This window comes from Xenopus laevis, chromosome 6L (genome assembly GCF_017654675.1).
Source record: "Xenopus laevis strain J_2021 chromosome 6L, Xenopus_laevis_v10.1, whole genome shotgun sequence".
In the NCBI taxonomy this organism is placed as follows: domain Eukaryota; kingdom Metazoa; phylum Chordata; class Amphibia; order Anura; family Pipidae; genus Xenopus; species Xenopus laevis.
The window spans coordinates 123,532,998-123,557,856 of record NC_054381.1 but is presented as its reverse complement, the minus strand read 5'-3'; the positions used below and the strand labels follow the sequence as shown (position 1 = coordinate 123,557,856).

At 37.2% G+C, this 24,859-nt stretch overlaps 2 protein-coding genes and 1 non-coding gene across 4 annotated transcripts; 2 read left to right on the top strand and 1 right to left on the bottom strand.

Annotated features, from left to right (window-relative positions):
• Positions 1-682: 682 nt before the first annotated feature.
• On the bottom strand, positions 683-9,279 carry LOC121394492 (traf2 and NCK-interacting protein kinase-like). Its single transcript, XM_041565654.1, has 12 exons — positions 9,220-9,279; positions 6,131-6,166; positions 5,946-6,011; positions 5,600-5,656; positions 4,713-4,835; positions 4,362-4,472; positions 4,147-4,237; positions 3,644-3,759; positions 3,234-3,288; positions 2,210-2,288; positions 1,485-1,636; positions 683-1,135 (listed from the first exon to the last, which is right to left on the bottom strand). The coding sequence occupies exons 1-12, from the start codon at positions 9,277-9,279 to the stop codon at positions 1,122-1,124; spliced, it is 960 nt and encodes a 319-aa protein (XP_041421588.1). The 3' UTR covers positions 683-1,121.
• Positions 8,862-24,573, top strand: rps20.L (ribosomal protein S20 L homeolog). 2 transcript variants are annotated; one of them, NM_001085938.1, is given in 5 exon segments: positions 8,862-8,888; positions 21,081-21,181; positions 23,477-23,576; positions 23,890-23,963; positions 24,350-24,573. In NM_001085938.1, coding segments are annotated over 4 exon segments (360 nt in total). In that variant the 5' UTR covers positions 8,862-8,888; positions 21,081-21,178; the 3' UTR covers positions 24,533-24,573.
• On the top strand, positions 23,736-23,800 carry LOC121394936. The gene has a single exon (XR_005962107.1). It is a non-coding gene; the product is annotated as a small nucleolar RNA U54 (small nucleolar RNA).
• Positions 24,574-24,859: the final 286 nt, after the last annotated feature.

Genomic DNA, 24,859 nt, shown 5'->3' with positions numbered 1-24,859 from the left:
GAGCCAACACGGGCTATCCTCTTTTTATCCAAAACAACTTCTCCATGTTTGTAAGGGCTCATTGCACATGCGACCTCTTGTACAGAGAGACTATTGGTATCTCTTGATCAGGGACTAATTTACATGTTTTGCGTGTACTGCAGTTTGGTCTTTAGAGCTTCAAGTGTAGCAACTAAGTCTGTTATAAGAAAACATAAATTAAGTTTATGTTTTTTGTTACTTGTTTTTTGCTTGCTACCTCCAGGGCCGCTCCTGCAATGAGGCAAGGTGAGAAACTTGCCTGAGGCTGCATGGAATGGCCAAATACCAGTGGCGGCAAAAAGCCACCTCTGGTAAACTTAAGAGCCAAATTTCTGTTTTTTAACACAGACATTCGGCTCTGCTAGGTCAGGGGCTGGTGGAATCTCAGCCCCATAAATGCTGCTGGCTGCCTCCCAGTGTGGGAAGTGAGACCCAGTATATACAAGTAATTATGCCCCATAAAATCTTATTTGTATTTTTCCATGATAAATTATGCCATCCTGTATGGTTTCAGTCATTGTATTAAGAGGAGCTGCCATTTTGCACATAAAAGTGTTGTATCAACACTTTATCTACCTATTTGTCTTCTACCTATTTTGCCTGTATACCAGTGCCATCAACACGTGTTTCATTCATTCATTCATTGGGTACTTTCATAACATCCATATCATCCACAATAATATTCTCCTAATTGATTTTTTCCCAGTTGATATTTTCTAAAACATTTCCCTCTCCTTTACAGTTAATGCAACTCTTCAACAGCCCATTTTCTTACACTATATATTAATTATTCAAACGTCAAACATCAGCTTGTTTTTTATTATTTTTATTAATATATAAAAATAAGTATACATTTAAATAGATTATATAAAAATAAACATTTGGTAAAGTATCCAAAGTAGATGGACTGTGGCTCCTACATTGTGTTCCCAACCCTTTCCCTCCTTTCCCTTTTGGGAACATAATGAAGGAGCCACATTTCAGATCTTGCAAGGGTAGAATCCATTTTGGGATTTATATATTATTCTTCCATTTCCTTCCTAAGTCTTGACAAAGTCTTCTTAATGAGGTTTTGCGAGAGAATCTTTAACTTCAATGTCTTATTTCTTTGCTCCTAGGAGAAAATGTTTTTAATGTTAGACAAGAAGATCTGTGTTTTATATCTATGCACATGATAGGGCACTGTAAAAATGGTCATAATGTGATTCCTTAACTGGCTAGCTAAGTTAGTAATTGATAGAAACTTTCACAATTTAAAGCAGAACTGGTTGGAGCTAAAACCATTAGTAATTAAAAAAAACTAATTACACCTGAAAATGAAAATTCCCTAAAATCCCAAATTTTTTGGATAGTGATCAAAATAGGAATCCTTAAATACATAAAGCCTTGAATAACCACATAGACATTAAAGATTTCCCAGTAATTGCTTTTTGATTGTAGAGAATATGAGTCATTTGCATTACCTTTATGTATATGCTCCGCTATGCTATATTGCACCTCGTCTTCATCTCGATTATATGTGATGAATCGGTTTAATAGGAGTTCCTTTGCGAATGGTCTTTTGGCTGGATCCTTCTGAAGGCATTTATAAAGAAATCTCTGGAATTTATTACTCCTGGGGGGAAAGAAACAAGGCAGAAGTGTTACTGATGATGTAATAAAACACAGAGCCAGAATTATTCAAAAAGGACACTGAAGTCTGTTGGGTGATAGGGAATTAAAATGGGAGATGTTTCTTTTCATTGAATAATTTGGGCCAACAAAGTGTAAGCTCTTGAATTTATAAAAAGGGTGATGTCTCTTAAAGAATACTAATAACTTGAACACAGCCCATCAACACAGCAATGGATAGAGTGGATACAGTAGTGACACTTACATTTGAGCTCATTGAACTTATCTCTTTCCCACTTTAACACCTTCCCCGGCCTTATGCTTCAGTGTCTCTTTCCCCATTACCCCACCCTCACTGCTTAAGGTGGCCATAGACGCATCAATAATATTGTACAAAAAAAATTCTGGTACCATATTCGGTGCGTGTATGGTGGGAAACGAGCCAACCGATATTGGCAGAAGACTTGGATTTGGGTTGGCTTATCGATCAAAAAGATTTTTTCCAGGAAAGATTGTAATTGTAACGTCTATGGCCACCTTAAGTCCTATTTCTGTAAAAAAAAAAAAAATGACTCACCATATATCCTCTTTTAGAGCTGGAGCTGGACCATTCATAATCCTTTCGGAAAGCTCAGCACCACGGAGTTTAATGTGTGCTGTAAATGTAAGAGAACACAATATTATTATTCTAACAAATTTACAAGGGGCCAACATATTTTGCAGCATTGTACAGTAGAGGGTGACTACATCAAATATTCTGATGAGTTTCTATTATCAGAACCAATCGATGATTTATTTAAACTTTTTGAGATAATAATTTCCTTCTTTAAGGGTAAGGCCACACTGGTCATTTTGGGGAGATTTGTTCGCCTGGCGACTAATCGCCTCGTCTTTGCAGTGACCAATGTCCCCAAACTCCTTCCCTCATTATGCGCCGGCTAAAATAATAAACGCCGGCGCTAACCACATGCGGCGCTTCGTTTTCCGAAGTCGCCTGAAGGATGGAAACTTCAGGCGACTGCGAAAAACGAATTAGCGCCGGCATTTTTTTATTTTAGCCGGCGCAGAGTGAGGGAAGGCATTTGGGGAGATTGGTCACCGCAAAGACGAGGCGATTAGTCGCTAGGCGACCAAATCTTCCCAAAATTCCCAGTGTGGCCTTACCCTCATACATAACAAATAAATAAATGCAGTCTGGTTGGAATAATTGTAGTGTGTGCACAATGACAGACAGATATTGGACATATAGGGCAGTATATGGCTGTATCTACATTTTCTCAGCAGCAGAGAAAACACATTATTTGCCATTAGCCTAAGGGGATACAGGAAAGACACATTCTATATCTTTTATCTGATTGCTCCTGTCTCTGAAACAAGAAGTTATATCTTGCTTTCCAGTGTATCACTAAAAAGAAAAGTAACTAATGCAAATTACAGAAGACACCATTATAATAAAAGCACAGAAAAGATTCTCTGATTCATGGCCGATTTACATGTTTCATTGTTCATAGAATAGGTGATAGATACCCCCTGACCTTCCTAAAAACACTCCTCCATAAATGAACATAAACGCACGCAAAATGTTATTTAAGATTACTTACGAGGATTGTATTCTGCCATTTCTATGGCTGTGATTCCTAAAGACCACACATCCACCTAGAAAAGAAAAAGAAAAAGCAACACCCATTTAGCAAACAAATTATAATCACTGTTACAGAAGATAAAGATACTTCTACTGACTATCCCTCCTCATCCTGTCTCAGGGTCAATATGGGATGCTAAATGACTAATACTTTAAAGCCAAGCTACGTTTTATTACTATGAAACATTTCCAGTAGCCGACTTCAACTATAAACATTTATGATTTTACATTTTCAAGAGTCTCTACTGGGAGAAAAAAGCTCTACAAATTACATTTGGCATGGATTTGTTATTCCTGCCTTAAGAGTGCATTTTGTTTAATCACTTTAATGAAAACTGAACTAAATGACAACTATTTTATTAATTATACCTTGTAGTTATAATGTACACTTCTTGTAAAACATGCATGGACTTCAGGTGCCATCCAACAGCGGGTTCCTGCATTACTTGTACTGATGGGCCCTATTGTGGCAAGGCCAAAATCAACTGAAAATGAAAGAAACAAACATGAATTTACTTTCTACAACACAGTAATAACATCTATGACAATACAGAAAGGTGCTACAGTTATTACAAATGGAAATATATTTTTGAAGCAGTATTTTCTTTTGTCTGGTGCTGACTATTGATTTGAACCAGGTGCAAAGAGAGTGTAAAGACAGAGACAAATAAAACACTAAACATTCTTAATGACTGTATATTGGAACGATGCTTACAATGATATTTTTGCATTATGCAAAGGTGCAATTTTTGGGTAGAGATCCCCTTTAAAGTTTTATGATACCTAAGAAAAGCTAGGCATTGAGATGAGCAATAAATGTACCCTTTGCTTTGTGGCACCCATTCTTCCTACAGATAATAAACGTCACTTACTTATCTTCACACGGGCCGTAGAAGTTAACATTATATTGGCGCCCTTGAGATCATGATGTATCACGTTCAGTTCCTGTAAGTAATCCAGGCCCTAGAAAGATGAATAAAGCAAACATGATGAACATGTATATATTTTTATATTCTAGAATTAATAGGATGCAAAGTCGGTGAGCAGAGATTATGAAAAGCAATGAAGAGGTTAATATCTGTCTTACCTGTAAAACTTTCTTGCATATGTATGAAATCCAGGTCTCATCCAAGGATCTATTGGGCGTGCTCCTAATTAAGGCATCTACGGAGCCACCAGCACACATTGTCATAGCAATCTAGAATAGAAATAAAATGTTTTTATTTATAGTGTATATAAATATTATAGTGTATATATATATATATGTTGCCTAAAATCTATGTATCTGTCTGTGTGTCTGTGTAACATTCCTAGTAATCAGTAGCAGTAACGGGTCTGAAATAATCAGTGTTATATTTATTAACTTTGAGATTTTCCCCTTCTTGGCATGTGCAATGCAAGACCATTGTGTGCTTTTATTTAAGAAGTATATTCTTACCCATAGCGCCTCTTCATTTGAAATGCTGGGCCGTAGATAAAAGGCTCCATAAAAGGCAGGGAAGTTGTCGTGGCCAGAAACGCGTTCAAGTACGTACAGTTCAGCAAGGATCTCTTCATTATCCTAGATACAGAAATAATGATCATTAAATTAGTCTTGATAACTATTTAATCCTTGTTGTAAAACATAGAATTCGTTAGTTTGCCAACACCACAGATACTAACTTCCCAAACAAACTTGATAGTAGGGATGACCTCACCGGATCAGAACTCAAGGAAACCAAACTTGGATAGAGCCAGTTAACTTTATTAATCCATGTTAAGAATACAAAATTGTAAGTGGGCAGGGGAACTAGCTTTACGCATTTCATGACTGGAGTCACTTCATCAGAAGCTTCTGAATGCGTAAAGATAGTAAAGGTTATCAGTTCTCTCAAGTCTCTCTGTGATGTACTGTAATGGCGTCCACTCTCAATCATAGAATCTAACTTCCCCTCTTTCTCTTCTATGCCGCTCCATGTGTTTCTGTTAGGGGTGGTTACTTTATAGTATTGTTACATAGAGATTAATGAATATAAGTCACATATTTGCCTTTTATAAGCTGCAAATATTACAAGCGGATGATATAGTTAGTTTTGCATTTATTAAATAATTAAACCTCCAGTGAATATTTCACCGGGCTGAGCAGAGCTTGGGGCGTTTAAAGAAGTCCATTTCTAATCATTAAAAATTCCATTTTGCATTATGACTATCCATTATATAAGGGGGCGACTTGCTAATCATGGTTTATAAAGTCTCTTTTTACTGGCAGTTGATTTGTATGTGTAACACAACACTTTCTGCAACATTCTCATTATAATAAATTAAATAGTAAAAAATATACATTACCCTAAGGTCTTTTATCACTTTTATGGCCACTTCTTTCTTTTCCTTAAAATGCCATGCCTGAAAGAAAACAGATTTGTGGTGAATTTTGACTTGAATTTGATAAAGTACCTGAGTATAACGACATGGGTCTTTGCAGTCTCAGAAACAAAAAACAAACTCCAAAAGGAAATATGAATCCTGCTTAAAATGTGGCATATGTGGCAATTTAGTGATACATGACATATGTATGAATATTTATATACTAGATAGATAAATATATACAATATATAGAATTACATTGAGATGTTAAGGGCCACAAAAGGTAGGTCATTCCCACCCCTTACAGTCTTAAAATCTCATATCTGACCTTATGGATTACTCCAAATCCTCCTGATCCAACACATTGTTCGAGGTCTATCCAGCCAGTTGGGTCCTAAAAAAAAGTAAAATGCAAAATTTGAAAATAAGACAATATAATGCCAGGTGGTGGGGCGAGAATAGAGGGAGAAGGCTGAAAACAGGGATAATAATGTAAAAAATGTTTTTGCATACCGGGCATAGTTTGTCAAATCCATGTTCATTGCAGACCTGGTAAAGGAAAACATTATTTTAGATCAACTCAGTAAATAGACAAAAAGAATAAATATTGCAAGCTTTTCTTTTTAGTTTGTTGCTCATTTAGTTTGTTCAGGTTGAGAGGCATCCCCATAAGATTCCTCACTGTGTTCCTTGTTACGTAGTTTTTTAATTTATATTTAGTATAGCAAAGAGGCCTTGTGCCCAAACAGTGTTGTTAATGGTGGACATAACTATTACAAAGATTATTATTCTTTTGTATATGGGTTATGGTTTGTCCTAATAGAACTAAGGTGTGTGAGACTTTTAGGGGGTTATTTACTAAAACTCGAATTTCTCATATTTGTATTAAACTAAGCTTGACTAAACTCCCATCCACAATTTTATCTTATTTATCAATAAAATAACTTGAAGCAGTCAGGTCGGGGAAAAAATTGCGAAATCGGGGAAAACCCCAAATTATTTGGATTTGAATCCTGAATTGCTTAATTTTTTCAGGTTATTGCCTGAAAACCCCAATTTTTTTGGTTTACCAGACAAAATCCAATGCAGACCACGATACCTTCAAATTATAAAAAGGACATCTCCCATTGACCTATACACAACAGTGACAGGTTTGAAATCGTGAGTGTTTTTTTCTCCTCTAAACATTAACATTTTTGCCCAAAAAAACTCAGGCAGAAAAAAAAATCGAGTTTAGTAAATAACACCTTTAAACTTTGGGCAATGTATTCCAGAGCTGCAAAGAAAAAAATGGCCCGTTTGTGGGTTTCCCCATGTAATGTGTGCAGCATGGTGTTGTAGTGATAAGCATTGATGGCTTCCCTCTGGGCACTGCAGTTTATGTGGATACTCCAAAAACATATAGTTCTTAAAGGGGTAATTTATCAAAAGTGAAGTTAATAGTGAAGTTCCGCCACTCTCCATTCATTTATATGGGATTTTTATAGGCGTATTTATCAAAGGGCGAACTTTCACTTCACCCATTGATAAATACGCCTTTCAAAATCCCATAGCAATGAATTGAGAGCTGTGGAACTTCACTCTTTGATAAATTTACCCCAAAGTGTTTTAGCATAACCTGGACTGGTGATTTAAACTGCAGTTTGGTTATTAGGTTCCCAGACATTAGTGGGCCTAAATGAAGCCATACTAAATAAACGTTACGCTAAACATGTCCCAATAAATCAATCCGTTCAATGCACAAAATGTCTTAGTGTCCTTGATAGTAAATCATACCTCTAGTGATGGAAACACATCATCACAAATGCTTTCTTCTTCCCCACTATATATAAGCATGTCATCACTATTGTTTTCTTCTTCCTCTTGTTCTTGTAGATTATGTTCTTCCTCTGAGGCATTACTCTGGCTGATCTCTGTGCCAGGCTCCTCAGGTTGCTCCTGGAAATGGCCAATATTTGTCTCAGGATTTTCCTGGCAATTGTCATGGGCAATGATTTCCTCAGGTTGTTTCTGTTTAAGAATAAAAACATACAATTAATCCATTTATTAATATACTAATATCTATTACATATGGCAATGTGACACAGTATTGGAAAATAAAGTTAGTAATCTGTTATGTGAATATCTTGTTTGTAGGGGTGGGCAAATTTGACCCATTTCGTTAGCCAAAAATTCACCGTCAGTGAAAATTTGCCAAAATACATACAAGTCTAGGGCTTCAAAAATGTGCTCATCCCTACAATGTCCCATGTAATGTGTGCAGCATGATGTTGTAGTGATAAGCATTGATGGCTTCCATCTGGGCACTGCAGTTTATGTGGACACTCCAAAAATATATAGTTCTTAAAGTGTTTTACCATGAGCTGGACTGGTGATTTAAACTGCAGTTTGGTTTTTAGGTTCCCAGACATTAGTGGGCCTAAACAAAGCCATACTAAATAAACTTTATTCTAAACATGTCCCAATAAATCAATCAGTTCAATGCACAAAATGTCTTAATGTCCTTGATAGAAAATCATACCTCAAGTGATGGAAACAGATAATCAATAATGCTTTCTTCTTCATCACTACATATAACCATGTCATCACTATTGTTTTCTTTTTCTGCTTGTTCTTCTAGCTTTTCTTCTTCCTCTGGGGCACTACCCTGGCTGATCTCTGTGCCAGGCTCCTCAGGTTGCTCCTGGAAATGGCTAATATTTGTCTCAGGATTTTCCTGGCAATTGTCATGGGCAATGATTTCCTCAAGTTGTTTCTGTTTAAGAATAAAAACATACAATTAATCCATTTGTTGCTATACTTATATCTATTGCATATGGCAATGTGACACAGTATTGGAAAATAAAGTTGGTAATGTGTTATGTGAATATCTTGATTGTAGAGATGGGCGAATTTGACCCATTTCACTTTGCCAAAAATTGCCGGCAGTGGAAATTGGCCAAAATATATTAAAGTCTATGGGCATCAAAAATTCGCTCATCTCTACCGTATGTTTTCCTCTCAAGCATCAATACTGTGATTATCTGGTTGGTGATGTATAAGAGAGAGAGTGAATGACAAAGATCATTTCAGATCAATTCTGATTTATAGAGAAGGTGCAAAAACATGCATTTATGACAAGGTAAATGTTTTTTATAATTCCCTTTATTCAATTACGCGGCAGTTGTCTGTGGCAATTTCTACATTCTGCTCTGGTTTCCCCTGGGTAAGAGAGAGATAACAGGAGTTCTAACTCAAAGACAACTTTAATAAAAGTAAAATGTATTTTCAAAGTTTTCAATGTATTCCAGAGCTGCAAAAAAAAATGACCCGTTTGTGGGTTTCCCCATGTAATGTGTGCAGCATGGTGTTGTAGTGATAAGCATTGATGGCTTCCCTCTGGGCACTGCAATTTATGTGGACACTCCAAAAATATATAGTTCTTAAAGTGTTTTAGCATGAGAGCTGGACTGGTGATTTAAACTGCAGTTTGGTTTTTAGGTTCCTAGACATTAGTGGGCCTAAACAAAGCCATACTAAATAAACGTTATGCTAAACATGTCCCAATAAATCAATCAGTTCAATGCACAAAATGTCTTAATGTCCTTGATAGCAAATCATACCTCAAGTGATGGAAACAGATCATCACAAATGCTTTCTTCTTCCCCACTAGATATAAGCATGTCATCACTATTTATTTCCTCTTCCTCTTGTTCTTCTAGATTTTCTTCTTCCTCTGAGGCATTACCCTGGCTGATCTCTGTGCCAGGCTCCTCAGGTTGCTCCTGGAAAAGAGATAGAAGATTATTGATCACATGATTGATTCTGTTAAGTAAATGTGAGATAATTAATTGAGCTCTACAAAGAAGGCTTTAAAATATATTTAGCAAAAAGCCATACCTCAAGAAATGGAAACAGATTATCATTACTGCTTTCTTCTTCCTCTTCTAAATTTTGTTCTTCTAGACTTTCTTTTTCTAGACTTTCTTCTTCTAGATTTTCTTCTTCTAGACTTTCTTCTTCTAGACTTTCTTCTTCAAGATTTTCTTCCTCCTCTGAGGCATTACTCTGGCTGATCTCTGTGCCAGGCTCCTCAGGTTGCTCCTGGAAAAGAGATTGAAGTTTATTGATCGCATGGATCACATGATTGATTCTGTTAAGCAAATGTAAGATAATTAATTGAGCTCTACAAAGAATGAAGGCTTTATAAAGAAGGCTTTAAAATATATTAAGCAAAAAGCCATGTATTGATGGGGAAGAGGCATGTTGTTTTAATTAATTTAAAACTACTTACCTGATAGCTGTGATGGCTAATATTGTCTTCAGGTTCTTCCTGGCAGATGTCATGACCATTGTTTTCATCAGGTTCTTCTTGGCAGCTGTTATGGCCAATATTTGTCTCCTGGCAAATGTCATGGGCAATGATTTCCTCGGGTTTTTTCTGTTTAAGAATAAAAACATACAATTAATCCATTTGTTGCTATACTAATATCTATTGCATATGGCAATGTGACAAAGTATTTTCAAAATTTTATGTTTTCCTACTTACCTCACTGATATTATTAACATTGGTTTCTACTGGTTCCTAGTTGAAAGAAAAAAAAATGAAAGCAATTATTTGTTGGAAAATGCGAAAATATACTTCCCATGATATTATGGGTTTGTTTTGTTTTAATTGTGTTAGCCTCTCTAAAATATTTACCTGGCAGAGGAGATTGCCATATCCAGTCGGTTGCACCTGTTTAAGACAGCAAAGTAGAACAGTTCATATATGTAATGTTGCTTTATTTAATTTAATATTATTTAAATATAACTAATAATAAACTATTATTTGCTTACCAAACCGGGCATTTCTGTGTACATCTTCGGTAGTACCTGTTTTTTGAATAAAAAAAGGAGGGTAAGAGATTATTGATCAAGATAAATAAAAGACACATTATACTATGAGATATAGTTTTGAGTATAAATGAATGCAGGGTTGGCATCTCTTTTCTCATAAAAATGCAAGGGGTTACTGGACTGCCCCTTGCTGGAAAAGAAAAGGATAATTATACATTAGCAATGAAATGGGTTCTTAGCAATCAGGTCATTGTTGGTATGTAAGTGGCAATGGCCAATCTGTAAATCAACTGAAATGTTAGATACATTTGTGTAGAGTTGTGTCTAAGGCTACTGATCCACAGATAAGTCTGACTTGTAATTTAACAAAATCTAATTAACAAACTGAACAAATGTGGCTCCTTGGGAATAACATATGCTAGGCTATGCATCATAGTTCAAGAAGAAGGTTTGGAGTGTTTTTAAGTTTTATTATATTTTTTATTAAAATGTACATATAGGGGCCGATTCATCAATAGTCGAATATCGAGGGTTAATTAACCCTCGATATTCGACTGGGAACTAAAATCGTTCGACTTCGAATATCGAAGTCGAACGATTTTGCGCAAATCCTGCGATCGATCGATCGAAGGATTTTTCGTTCGATCGAACGATTAAATCCTTCGAATCGAACGATACGAAGGATTTTAATCCAACGATCGAAGGAAAATCCTTCGATCAAAAAATCACAGGCAAGCCTATGGGGACCTTCCCCATAGGCTAACCTTGACTTCGGTAGGTTTTATCTACCGAAGTAGGTGGTCGAAGTATTTTTTAAAGAGACAGTACTTCGATTATCGAATGGACGAATAGTCGAACGATTTTTACTTCGAATCGTTCGAATCATTCGAATTCGAACGAATTTAACCAATTCGATGGTCGAAGTACCCAAAAAATACTTCGAAATTCGAATTTTTTTACATTCGAATTCTTCACTCGAATTTTGTAAATCTGCCCCTTAAAATTGTTACATTATCCGACATCTTTAACAAAATGTTTATGGATGACAAGTTTCTCTACTTACCAAAATGATTTCATTTTTCTCTTTTTTAACCTGGCAAAAGAAAATAGGTTTGAATATTAGAGGCAATGATCAAGGTGTAATTAAATGAATAGGTTCATTAGAAGTTAGAATTAGGAAAATTAGCAGTTCCCAACCCTTAAGACCATTTTCCTTATAAAGCAATACAGAAAACAAGGTATGATTTAATATTAGATATGCAGAAAGTGTACAAAATATAAGGCTATTATAAGCTGTTTCTTACAGTGAGTAATGAAAGGATTTGGTTTAGATCTACCCAAAACCAAAGATATATGAAATTTGTAATCAGAGATGCACCGAATCCACTATTTTGGATTCGGCCGAACCCCTGAATCCTTTTTGAAAGATTCGGCTGAATAGCGGACCGAATCCTAATTTGCACATGTATATATATATATATATATATATATATATATATATATATATATATAGATGGGAATTGGAAAACATTTTTTACTTTCATGCAATTTCCTTTCCCGCCCCTAATTTGCACAGATTTGGTTCGGCCAAAGGACCCAGAAGGACTCCGCCGAAACGGAATCCTGCTATATGCAAAATTATCATAAATTAAAGCTACATCCCACCATGCAGCTGTTTTAGCTTTAACATAGGTATCACTTCTACAATACGTTTTGTATTTGTTTGTTTTTTTTATTTGTTATTATAACATGGGGAAACAAAGTCACTAAATCACTCAAAGAGTGCCATAACTTGCTGGCTCTGGGCTCCCCCAATAAATAAATCTTTGGAGGGACCAGCGCAGAGCTATACCTACCCAGAACTATCCGCCCACCCACTCACCACCCCTGGCTGACATTTCCTGCCACCACTGATGTCCCCCACCCTTCCCCTGCTCCCTGGCTGGAGGTAGGAGAGCTGCTGGGTGATTTCTTCAGCCTTAAACAGCTATAGAGAAAGAGGAGCCCATGGTCAAGGCCCCCTTGTTTCTTGGGCCACCCATCACGACTGTGGAGTCTGCTTCCTCTATAGTTATGCCAGTGAACTCAAATATGAATCAGTTAACACAGGGGTCCCCAACCTTTTTTGGTCAAAAAAGAGCCAATTTTTTTTCCAAGGACCGGAGGGTCAGGGAGTGGGTCAGGAGGGATCGGGAATGGTATATGGAGGGGTCAGAGTCCAATTTATGAGCGATGTTGATTGTTCAGCGGCCCAGTTCAGGACTGTTCGTGGCCCGGTGGTTGTGGCCCCCTGAGTTAACAGGAAAATAACATTTATAGCACTTTTATTTTCAAAGGTACATTTGATGAAATTTTATTTTTCATCACATGCATTTTAGTTTGTCAATAACAGTTTATACAGTTTTTCCATAAAAACTAAAAATAAAGGATATGAGTATAAAAAAAACCTTACTTTCGTAAAACATTTAAAAATACTGCATATGCGTCGAAACATGATGGTTTTTTGTATGTCGATAAGTCTTTCTGTTGATTTATATGTCAAAAATTCTTTCTCTTGATTTATATGTCAAAAATTCTTTCTCTTGATTTATATGTCAAAAATTCTGTTGATTTATATATCGAAAATTATGTTGATTTGTATGTCAAAAAATTTGTTGATTTGTATGTCGAATATTCTTTCTGCGGAGAGAGAAAAATCATTGGTTACATATTATGTAATAATCCTATGAATTGGTTATAAATAAGGTAACTGAAAATGAATGGCCAGTAACATTAAGGTAACATTAGAGTGACAATTAATGACCAGAAAAATCAGCACTTTGAAGCACACTATTATCTTTTCAGATCCCCATAATTACTCCACTAGCAGATACTTAGGCCTACACAACTATATCCAGCTATATTGCTATATGTAGATGAAAATAGGGAATGTATAATATATGTACATATGTATACCATTAGTAAAGGGAATGCGACCATTATTGTCTGTAGGGCCAAGCACTTCATCCCCTTCAAACTCAAATGGTTTGCAATTACCCCACTAACAGCTACTAAGCCCTACTAAGTCAGCAGCTATATGAATATGAATATTAATTTTTCTAACATTTTCCCCAGTGTATGATGATGAGCTCCACTCACCTCAGTTGGCTGATACAGAATGAGGCAGTTAGAGCTTGTTTTCAAACATTAACTCTGTGTGCACTGTGACATCACAATGTATCATGTGTCCCATTATGACATCACACCTGCAAACTATGGTCAGCAAATTCAGGCTTAGCAGATATTCTGCCCTTTTTAAGGACAGTTATAAATTAATAGAAAGACTATATTGAGTTATGTCATTTGTTGGTGGTGCTATGATATTATAATAACTCGATTGCATTGCTATATGTATGTTAAATGAAAATAAGGAATGTGCTAATATTATATATAGGCTATTAGTACAGGCAATGCCACCATTGTTGTTTGTTGGGCCAAGCAAACCCCCACCTGCATTTACCCCACTAGCAGACACTAATAAGGCCTATCCAGCAGCTACCTTTATATTTATATTAATATTGTTATTTTAAAAATTTCCCCAGCGTGTCATGAGCTCCACTCACCTCAGTTGCCTGATACAGAATGAGGCAGTTAGAGCTTGTTTTCAAACATTAACTCTGTGTGCACTGTGACATCACAATGTATTATGTGTCCCATTATGACATCACACCTGCAAACTATGGTCAGGAAATTCAGGCTTAGCAGATAATCTGCTCTTTTAAGGACAGTTAGAAATGAATGCAAATAGAAAGCCTGTATTGAGATTATGTTTAAAATGGAATATGTCTTTTGTTGGCGGCGCTATGATATTATAATAACTCTATTGCATTGCTATATGTATGTTAAATTAAAATAAGGAATGTGCTAATATTATTTATAGGCTATTAGTACAGGCAATGCCACCATTGTTGTTTGTTGGGCCAAGCAACCCCCCCTGCATTTACCCCACTAGCAGACACTAATAAGGCCTATCCAGCAGCTACCTTTATATTTATATTAATATTGTTATTTTAAAAATTTCCCCATCGTGTCATGAGCTCCACTCACCTCAGTCTCCTGATCAAGAATGAGACAGTCTGGGCTGGTTATGTACAGCTGTGATAATGTCCATTATGACATCACAATGATATGTCACATGACTAGCTGCTGATCAGAGGATACAAAATGAGCATAAAAACTGCACATAGTTCAACAATTATTTCAAAGAGATTATGGTTAAAATACTGTTTGTTTATTTTTTTACCATTTTATTTTTATGTAGACAGTGTAAATATATGAATGTATAATATACTGGTATAAAGTATGGAGATATAATACATAAGTAGCACACAGGTATAGAGAATGGCCCAGATATTTGTACAGCATTTGAAATATATCAATAATGATAATTGCACCATTACTGTATGTGCTCTATACTATATCATCAGAGGGGATTCATTCATTATTATGGGTATCAGTACAGGGAATGACATTACTGTATGTATAATACATCATTAATGGGAATGTGCCCTTTATTATCAGACAGATTTACTAGAGATTGAACTAGGAATCCAGAAGGATTTAAAATATGGTAAAGCAGCACTCATAGAACATTTAGGTACTTATGTTATTTAGACATATTAAAGGGGTTGTTCACCTTCCAAACACTTTTTTCAATTCAGTTGTTTTTAGATTGTTCCCCAGAAATAAAGACTTTTTTCATATACTTTCCATTATTTATCTTTTACGTTTTTTCTAAAATCTAAGTGTAGAGTTGAATGTTTGTGTCTGTGGTGTTTGAGTCTGGCAGCTCAGTAATTCAGGTGCAGACTCTGAACTGTTACAATTTTGCAACATTGAGTTGATCCATTTCTCAGCAGCATCTCTGGAGTATTAGCAACTATTGTATCAAGTCTAACAGCTGCCTTTAATGAAACCCAGAGATTCTGCTCAGCAGGGACAAAGATAAGAAATGTATCAAGTATATGTATCCATTTAGAACAGTTAACAGGATCGGCGACCCCCCCTCCCAGAGCTGCTTCAGAAGGAGAGAAATGACAATTTACACTTCAATATTAGAAAAACCGTTACACATAGAAAATAGAAAGTCATTGGAAAAAGTCGTTATTTCTGGTGACGTATCTGAAACCAACTAGTTGTTTGAAGGTGAACAACCCCTTTAAGGGGAATAGACTTCCCAATCATAATTAACTATTACAATGCCGCTGCTTTGTTACACACTTGATACAGGTAAATGTTGGGCATAAATTGAACAAGGTTATCTCTATCCTGTGACAATCCCCAAATAATGGGATCTCTAGCACCCAATTAAGCATGTGAATGTAAACCATGTCCCACCTACAATATCCCATGTATTGATAGCATAGCGACTAAAAGCGCCTGTAGTACCCCCGTTAAATCTCCTGTGACCCCGTTTCAGTGTTTGAGTGGTTAAATTTGCATTTAAAGCTTTTTCGATGGGGTTCTTATAGACATGTACCATTTCAATGTCTGTATAAAGGGGGTACTACAGTCCTTCTGTGATCTTTAACAGCAGATGCATCTTCCTAAAAGTGTCTTTTATCAGTATCTTCAAGGTAGTATTTCACTCAGGCCCAGATTTCCTTTTTCGGCGCTCCTAGGCTGCCAGGTCCTAGCGCCCGCCCTCTTTTACGTGCACCCGATACCCCACCACCACGCAGGCGTGCGCATATGTAGTGGGTCACTGGAGCTCCTCAGAATGCGGCTGGATGGTATGCCGCCCCTGAAACATTTACCGCCCTAGGCCTGAGCCTTTGTAACCTCGCCACAAATCTGGGCCTTATTTCACTGTGGTATTGAACACTATTTCCCTCCTTAGAGAACAAGGAGCATATAGAGACTGCCAATATAAAGTGGACGCATTGCATTGTGTTCCATTCCACCTGCATTTGGGGCCTTCCACCTAGCCTTACCTCACTGCATTTAATTCTCTGAATCTTATTTTACTACATGGCACTGGCACCTCCAAGTTAGAAAGGTAGCTTCGAGTGTACTACTTTCTCCCTTAAAAAACTAATAGGCAGCAGTTTCTTTGGGACTTCTCCACCTCTATACTTTCTTAATTTTCCTACTTGTATTTCTTAAATGCTGGTTTTGGTTTTTTTTATGAATTTTATGAATTTAATAAATTCATTTTCTAATACCTAATAACATTAGCTTTTTTAATCTAACCAATTTTTATTAACTTATTCTATCACTGGCAATCTAAGATTGCAATTGGCATTAGCACTTGCACTTTAATTGGAATTAATTGTGACAGTATATAATTCAAGGTCTAGATCATTGTATTTATTATCAATGAATTAAAATGTAATTTTGCGAATTAATTGGCACATAGCACTTTTAAGTTTAACACTAATTTAATTTAGCACAAGCACTTTAATCAATTCATTTCTTATGATCATAATTAATGACTAATGAATTATACCTGTGATCACGGATTACTTTAATCAAATTTTACTAATTGTACATAGTACTTTGTCAGCTGGCATAGATTATAATTGGTTAAGTGGTGAAGAGAGGGTTTTTTACTATTTTCTCTATATAAAGTCAATAAAAAGTAGAAATAACAATACATTTGTAGCCGTACAGAGCATTTATTTTTTAGATGGGGTCAGTGACCCCCATGTGAAAGCTGGAAAGTTTCAGAAGAATAAAAAACACCCCTTTAAGGAGAATTTTTACATAGACATTGGCCATGGATAGCTTGGTATGATCATTTTAACACCATATTTTTAATGTTTATATCTTTTAGAATCCCAGAGCAAAATGTTCTTACTTTAAAATCTATTTTTCCTAGTCTACTGAGAGTATTTGCATGATAGCATGGCTACAATCCACAAGATGGCAGTGCTTCATAGGGATTTACAACCAGGGAAGAACATGTTTTTTAAAAAATGTTCTGCTCGTGACAATTTACTAAGAAAGTTTTCAGCATTTAAGGATTTACTGTTTTAACTGGACACATTGAAGATGAGTGCTTGTGACAATGAAAAGACTTGCCCTGTACTTTTGTACTTCTATACAGTGTTATAGAGAAAAAAAGCTGCAAATGTGGAAAATACATCCACGACAGCATAATGGAAACTCTAGAGATTGAAAGGAATAAGATGAACTTTAAGTACCAGGGAGAAAGTTGTAATGTGTTTATTTAACCCTTTTTCTTTTGTAGTACCGTTATCTGCCTGCCAGGGCTTAAAGGTAATGGCACATATGAATTATTCTCTTTTGGCAGAGAAAATACCTACAGATTTCTGCTTATCTGCCATATCATGCAGCAGCACTAGCAGGTATAGTATCTATCTGTGTTTGCACTGATAGGTGGGTGCTATGTCTGCCAGTGCTGCTGCAGTATGGGGCATATTGGAGTAAGTGAATGTTTAATAGGCACTGGTTTAATGCCAGCAAAGAAAACACAGCGTTTACCTTAATTACTCAAGCAATTAGGAAGTAAGAATTGAAGATAAATAGCAGAGGGCCAAAAAATAATTATAATTAGTAAAAATAAGAGTAAGGATGAAATAGAAGTTTTGCAGTGTTTTTCAGTTGCTAGTGCCAGCGCTTGGCACCCACATAGTATAATTGGTGGCAAGCCTGAAAAGGCACATTATCAAAGCCAATAATTAAAAAAAAAAACAGAAACCCTTCAACACTATAGTCAGGGGGTCTTCTGGGCAGCCCCTGCCCCCCTTCCTACCTTTACCTCCTGTACTTAGAACCAGAGTGAAGGGGACCGGAATAGTGATGGGCGAATTTATTCGCTAGGCGCGAATTTGCGGCGAATTTGTGCGATTCGCCGCCAGCAAATACGTCAAAAACGAGACGCCGGCGCCGTTTCACGAAGCGAAACGCCGCAAATTCGCCCATCACTAGACTGGAATAGTGAGTGCAATTGCTCTAAAAGGGGCATATTTATGCAAAAAAAAAAAAGTCTCTTTACGATTAACTTGGGCAGCTTTTCTCTATAAATGGTACACTTGTATGCACTCAGAAACCTTTGTATACAGAAATACCACTTCTGTGAACACATTTAAATATATTTTGATTTTTGTCACTTGCCAACAAGATATTTGATGCAGTTTTATTAAAGATATCTGTGTGTGTATGCATGTGTTTCTGAAATACATTTTTCTCCTAATATTGCATTTAATGTGTTGATTGTGCTTCATTTTGTTCCAGGGAACACGACACAACCTATGCATGGATGGTTGCTTTTGTTTTATTACCCCTGCAATCAGATTTCAAGTGCACAAACCTTTATTCCGTGTATTAAAATCAAAATTAACTTGTGAACCAAAGGGACATTTGTAGTGTTTCCGCTTCAGCAAGCAGTAATAAAACTAGTAATTTATCACTAGAGAAGGGTTTAGTCTAAGTGTAAGACCACCTTGTATATATCACATCTAATTTAAAGATTCCCATAACATAAAATCATGTGCTAGAAAAGGGGAAGAATGTAGAGGTAAAATAGTCCTGGTTTACCTCTCTCTCTATATCATCATCGGTTAGGCAGCACTACAGGCTATTAAATACAGTAAGGATGTTTTCCTACTATAGGACATTTTATTTTGGGCTCAGTCTAGTAGATCATGCCCCAGTGACATCTGACACACTGCCTGCATATCTAGGCCTTTCCACTTGCTATCTTATTGTTAGTGGATTATAATATGAGGGCTATTGTAAAGTAAAACGATGGCTCTACCCAACAGTGTATTTCGATCCGGTGATGCCCTAGGCCCCTCTGTGGCACATGGGTGATGTTAGTTCTGTCACACGACACTAAAGGGACCCCCCTAGGGTTACCACCTTTTCTGGAGAAACATACCGGTCTTCCTATATATTTATCTTTCTTTCCTATTAATAACATTGGGATCAACCATCATTTCTACCGGCCAGGTGTTAACCCTGACCTAGAACCAAACCTGGAGTAGTTGCAATTTCCAGTTTGTCCTGTTTATGACTGGCTCACGAAAAAACATAAACCCATAGATTATTCATGATTAAAACAATATGTAAAAAAAGATGTTGAGCACAAGCCCTATTCACTGCACTCGCATTGAACAAGAGGGTTATACTGCCCCTTTAACCATCTGATTATAAGCATCTGGGCAAGTGCATGTTGTTCTAGGCCTAAAAACCAGGCCTTGGTTTTTTTTTTAATAATACTGTCCATAACAGTGATCTTTCTTTTCAGCACCATTCATTACCCACAATAATTTGTTGTTTTGTTTTTTTTTTTTGCAAGGTTGAGTATGGTACACTGGTGTAAATAGATGTTATAGGGCCCCACAGCAAATTCAATTTAGGGCCTGAAACATTTGTAATTTCACTTATTGAAACTGTTCATTAACAAGGGCCTTACTCGGCCCCCTACTCTCCTAGGCCCCCTGGAATTGGTGCGTCTGCTTCTTCTGTTGTCACGCCTCTGGTATGGACACCGCTCTATACCGTAAAGCAATAAGAACTGTTCCTCACCAGGGATTGTTTCTTACTTGCATGACTTGGCAGGGCTGCAGTTCACTTGGCATTGGTTTTTAGTGATTGAAAAAATGTGATAATGGCTTGTGACAAACACAACTAGTAACAAGCACAACACCTCAAGTGTCATAGTTCAAAGCATGTCGGGGAGGACGGCAGTGATTTAAATGTAATTTTATGCATAGCTCCAAACTGTCCCGTTTTTAGAGGGACAGTCCCTCTTTTGACAGCTCAACCGCCAGTCCCTCGTTTGTACTGGAAAGTCCCATTTTTCTCTGCACTGAACAGCCAGAAAAAGAAACAAAGTTTCTAACTTAATTGGCTTTTGGCAGAGAGCCCAGAACAGCCACAGCAGTAACAATTTCTAGATAAGCAAATAAGTAATTGTAACAATATAAGATAACAGGTCCCTTTGGAAAAGTTAGACTCACAGCTTAAAGGGCAATTCACCTTCATTAGTAAAACTGCAATACCTGAAAAAAACTGTTCAAACTTTCATAACCTGACAAATTTTGTAACATGAACATGGTAATTAGGGGGTGTGACAACATAAATGGGAGTGGTAAAAAAATGTTGTGCTGCAATATCGGCTGCAACTTTTTGTCACTCTTTTTAGTTCTAAAATGTTGGGCAGTATGCCCGCAACGTAAATCCGGCCCTGAGGCTAATTTCTGCCCTGTCTGGCCCTAGCCTTAGGTTTAAATGGATGTGGATTCAGAATGAGTTTGCAATTTGTACAGAGCAGGATCCAGGGCCATTACTGTGGGTTAGGCAAGGGGCTGGCAATATATGATAACGCCTAAAAATCTTGACCTATCTGGCACAGTTTTAAACACAGTTCACACAAAGTGACCACTAATAAGCACTTTAAAAAAACAGTTAATGTTTAGCACTAACAATGTGACATTAAATAAACAGCTGTAATTCAAAAAGAAGGTCCTATGGTTTCTTAATGCCAGTTTTTCAGTTCCCATTCCCGAAACAAAAATGGCTGCACAGAATGTCTATTGCTCATCACACGTTTCCGTCGCATTGACGTCACTGCGGCTGAGTTATAAATTGAGAGGGCGCTTCCCATTTTCCCTCTCTTCGAGTGTAGGCAGTCGGGCCTCTACACGTGGCTGTTCCTGACTCACCGCTGTTCGCTCGGCAAGCATCGGATCGCACCGTCGGACGAATAAGTCGGTCAGGGAAGTGATAAGAAAAATGGTACGTGTGACTGGATGCCGTGCGCTGGTTTAGCTGCCTCAAAGGCCTGTTTGTTTATTTTTACCATTTGTTCATAGCGAGGCCAATGCATAGCACTGGGGATGGCGGCCCGGTGCATCATGGGCGGAACTTCAATCCTCTAAAAAAGCCTTCTCTAATGCTTTACACTTACATATAAATAGCATTTAGTTCAAAAGGATGTTATTTGGGACTGATGCACTGTATATAGTCCGTTCTCCTGTCTGCTACATTGTTTCACGAGTCAGGACCGATAGTGAAGAGAACAAACAGAATGCTTCTGCCATCAGTTATAGTTGGGAATTGTTCTAAACCACAGAGGAATATTGGGACATTGCTTATACCTCGATTATAAATAGGATTTGAGTATTTTACAGCACATTTTAAGGCTGTATTCTAATATATAGTGAATAAAGTACCCCCTCTTGTAAAATATAAGGATATTATAAGTTACCGAGGAGATTCATGACAACATAAAAACACGAGGCCGAAGGCTGAGTGTTTTTATACAGGTCATGGAACTCCGAGGTAACTTCTAATATTCTCATATTTTACAACTGGGGGTACTTTATTTATTATAATACACAAATTTCAGTGAGTCATGTGACTGAAATGACATCAGAACTCACCGTTTATAAGGATATAATTTACAGGATATTCATGGCTTTTGTGTATTATATATTAATATAATACACAAAAGCCATGAATAGCCTGTAAATTATATCCTTATAAACGGTGAGTTCTGATGTCATCAGTTATAAACGGTGAGTTCTGATGTCATTTCTGTCACATGACTCATTGAAATTTGTGTATTATAATAAATAAATTACCCCCAGTTGTAAAATATGAGGATATTAGAAGTTACCTCGGAGTTCCATGACCTGTATAAAAACACTCGGCCTTCGGCCTCGTGTTTTTATATGGTCATGAAACTCCTCGGTAACTTATAATATCCTTATATTTTACAAAAGGGGGTACTTTATTCACTATATAATATCCCCTGCTGCTTCCAGCTGCTATGTTGAGGGGAATCAAAGGCACTTTTTCTTTTGCTTTGGTTTTGCATGTTGCGCTTGATTTGGGCAGGTTTAAGGTCCCTGAATACTCTTGTAGTCTGGCTTGGTTTTAAATAAATGCCTTATAAAGACTAGGGAATTGTAATTGATGTAACAGTGCATGGAGGGGTAATGGCATCACTCCAACTTGCAGTAAAGTGAGACTGAAGTTTATCAGAGCACATGACCTGAGGGCACCTTGGAAATGTCAAGCCCACAGCAAATAAGATCTAAAAAAAATCCATGGATTTCAATGCAGGATTCTGCTGGTAGTAGCACTATTAACTGATGCATTTTGTTAAAAAAAAAATTCACGACAATATCCCTTTAAGGGTTCCATATGCAACATACACAGACTGGGTTACATCCATATGGAATTAGTCCAACCCTACACCCCCCCAGTTCCAACTACCTGCATGTTTATCCTATAGCAAAATGTGACCATATGTCTTTTAAATGGAAAGTAAATCTAGTCTTAGTAAGCATTTCTAGTGTTTGGTTTCCAAATACTGCAGCACTGTGCAGCTGAAATTTTGCCCTCCTATAAAAAAGTCGTCCCTTTCATGAATGTAGTTGTCTGTAAGATGAAGGGGCAACTCGCCCTGAGTTTCCGCTGTCTGTCCTGCTTGACAAAGGGCTTTACCCCGAAATGGTGCACCTTCGCAATAAACTTAGCACGGGCCTGTCCCTGCTTGGATTTAACCTGAGTGCCAGTGAAATTTTCTACTTTTGGAGGTTGCCGAGGCCTCCTTCACTGAGCATCCATTCACTTTTTGTGTGCAAGCGTGGTGGGTTTTCGGTTTTCCATTATTCCTCAGTGCATTTAGTTGCCCTCTTCTCTAATAGTTGGAATTTACAGTAATTTTTTGTAAAGGGGTATTCTAACTAGTTATGTCTTGTGCTTTCACTTAACGGTGTGTTAAAATTGGTGTTGCCATTACTCCCTCAGAAGAATTCCTTTGCGTTTTAGGCTTAGAGCTCATGCCATCTGCTATTTCTATATTTGTGTCTGTCTCTTCATCCCACAGTCTGCATAAATACTGTTCTAGGTATATTGCCTTTATAGTTAATTCTTGTTTGTATCCTTGTGATTAGGCCAGGGACTGATGTGTGATCACACTACCTGCTATACTATGTGAATGATAACAAGGTTGTATTATTGTACTGTATATTAAACATGCTGCTCAAAATGACCAAGGTTATGGTTTTTCTATCTGAACAGGCTTTTAAAGACCCAGGCAAAGCCCCTGTAGACCAGGAAGTGGCCATCCATCGTATCAGGATTACTTTAACAAGTCGTAATGTGAAGTCTCTGGAAAAAGGTAAATCCATTTGTTAGTTGTTTGCCACAAACCTATAATGTGTAGAATGAGATATTTTGAGTTTATTGGAAAACTGCCGATGCCTTTGTGGGTTTAAGTGTCTTATGGACTAGTGGGCGTTGCCATTTAATAAGTGCTTGACTGGAAAGTGGGAGAGGTTGGCAATGAGGATACTCCTTCTCATGAATCAAAGTGATTGGTTTATACGCTATTCTGAGCTTGATCATACCTCAATTAAAGTTTGAACACTGCCTTTAACTAGATTTTAACATTTCACACTTGTAAAAATCTGTTGCCTTCATTTTGTTTTCAGTGTGTGCTGATCTGATCCGTGGTGCCAAAGAGAAGAACCTGAAGGTTAAGGGCCCAGTCCGTATGCCTACCAAGGTACAGTTGTATTGATGTGTGAAAGCTGTAAATTCCAGCACAATCAACCTGAACAGCTGAGAAGTCTGTTACTGTCTGTGCATCTGCTCTAGAGTACTTGAGCCCTTGATCAAGGAAGCAAACTGACTTGTTGTATCTGGTTACATAACTATCTATACTGGGGATACTACTGTCTGCATGCTTTTACTGTTTTTATGGGAATATCGCCCAGTCTTCCACAGCAGAAATGTTTGCTCTGACAACCCATGGTGGCTTGTTTTTAAATATGGGTTTGCCATTTGGCTTAAGTCTTAAATGGGTAACTGCCACATATTGACCTATCCTAGCCATACTGTATGGAAAGTGTTGCTGAGAAATGTAATGTTCACATTTCCTCTTATCCTTAGACTCTTCGTATCACAACCAGAAAAACACCTTGCGGTGAGGGTTCCAAAACCTGGGATCGTTTCCAGATGCGCATCCACAAGCGCCTGATTGACCTGCACAGTCCTTCCGAGATTGTTAAGCAGATCACTTCCATCAGTATCGAACCTGGCGTAGAAGTTGAAGTTACTATTGCTGATGCATAAATGACACTTCTGTTTAATAAAAGAAAGTAATGTGGATTGTTAAGAGTTTTTTGTTTTCTATGCCTATGAACCAGATTGGTGGGAGTCAAGCAGCATTTGCTAAAAGCTGTATAATCTCTATACAAACTGTTCTACACCTCATTTTTATTTTCAAGCATGTTTAGGCAGAACTGTGACCAAGCTCAATACTGAGATCAGCTTCCCATTTATATAAAGGGGAAAATGTGCTGATAGAGGGTACAAGGTGTGAATTGGGAGCTATGGCTTCTTGCCCCAGAGCTTAAGATTGCAAATGTTAAATTGTCCACGGCGGAGATGGCCGTGAAT

Bases quoted from the DNA above. Each gene is read 5' to 3' on its own strand.
- LOC121394492 (XM_041565654.1), bottom strand. From the start codon at position 9,279: ATGCTTATATCTAGTGGGGAAGAAGAAAGCATTTGTGATGATCTGTTT. The intron at 4,473-4,712 runs GTAAGAATATAC...TTTCTATTCTAG, and splicing joins CAAATGAAGAGGCGCTATGG to ATTGCTATGACAATGTGTGC. The intron at 1,637-2,209 runs GTGAGTCATTTT...CTTTCCCCCCAG, and splicing joins GCTCTAAAAGAGGATATATG to GAGTAATAAATTCCAGAGAT.
- rps20.L (XM_041565247.1), top strand. The intron at 23,577-23,889 runs GTAAATCCATTT...TTTTGTTTTCAG, and splicing joins TGTGAAGTCTCTGGAAAAAG to TGTGTGCTGATCTGATCCGT. The intron at 23,964-24,349 runs GTACAGTTGTAT...TCTTATCCTTAG, and splicing joins CAGTCCGTATGCCTACCAAG to ACTCTTCGTATCACAACCAG.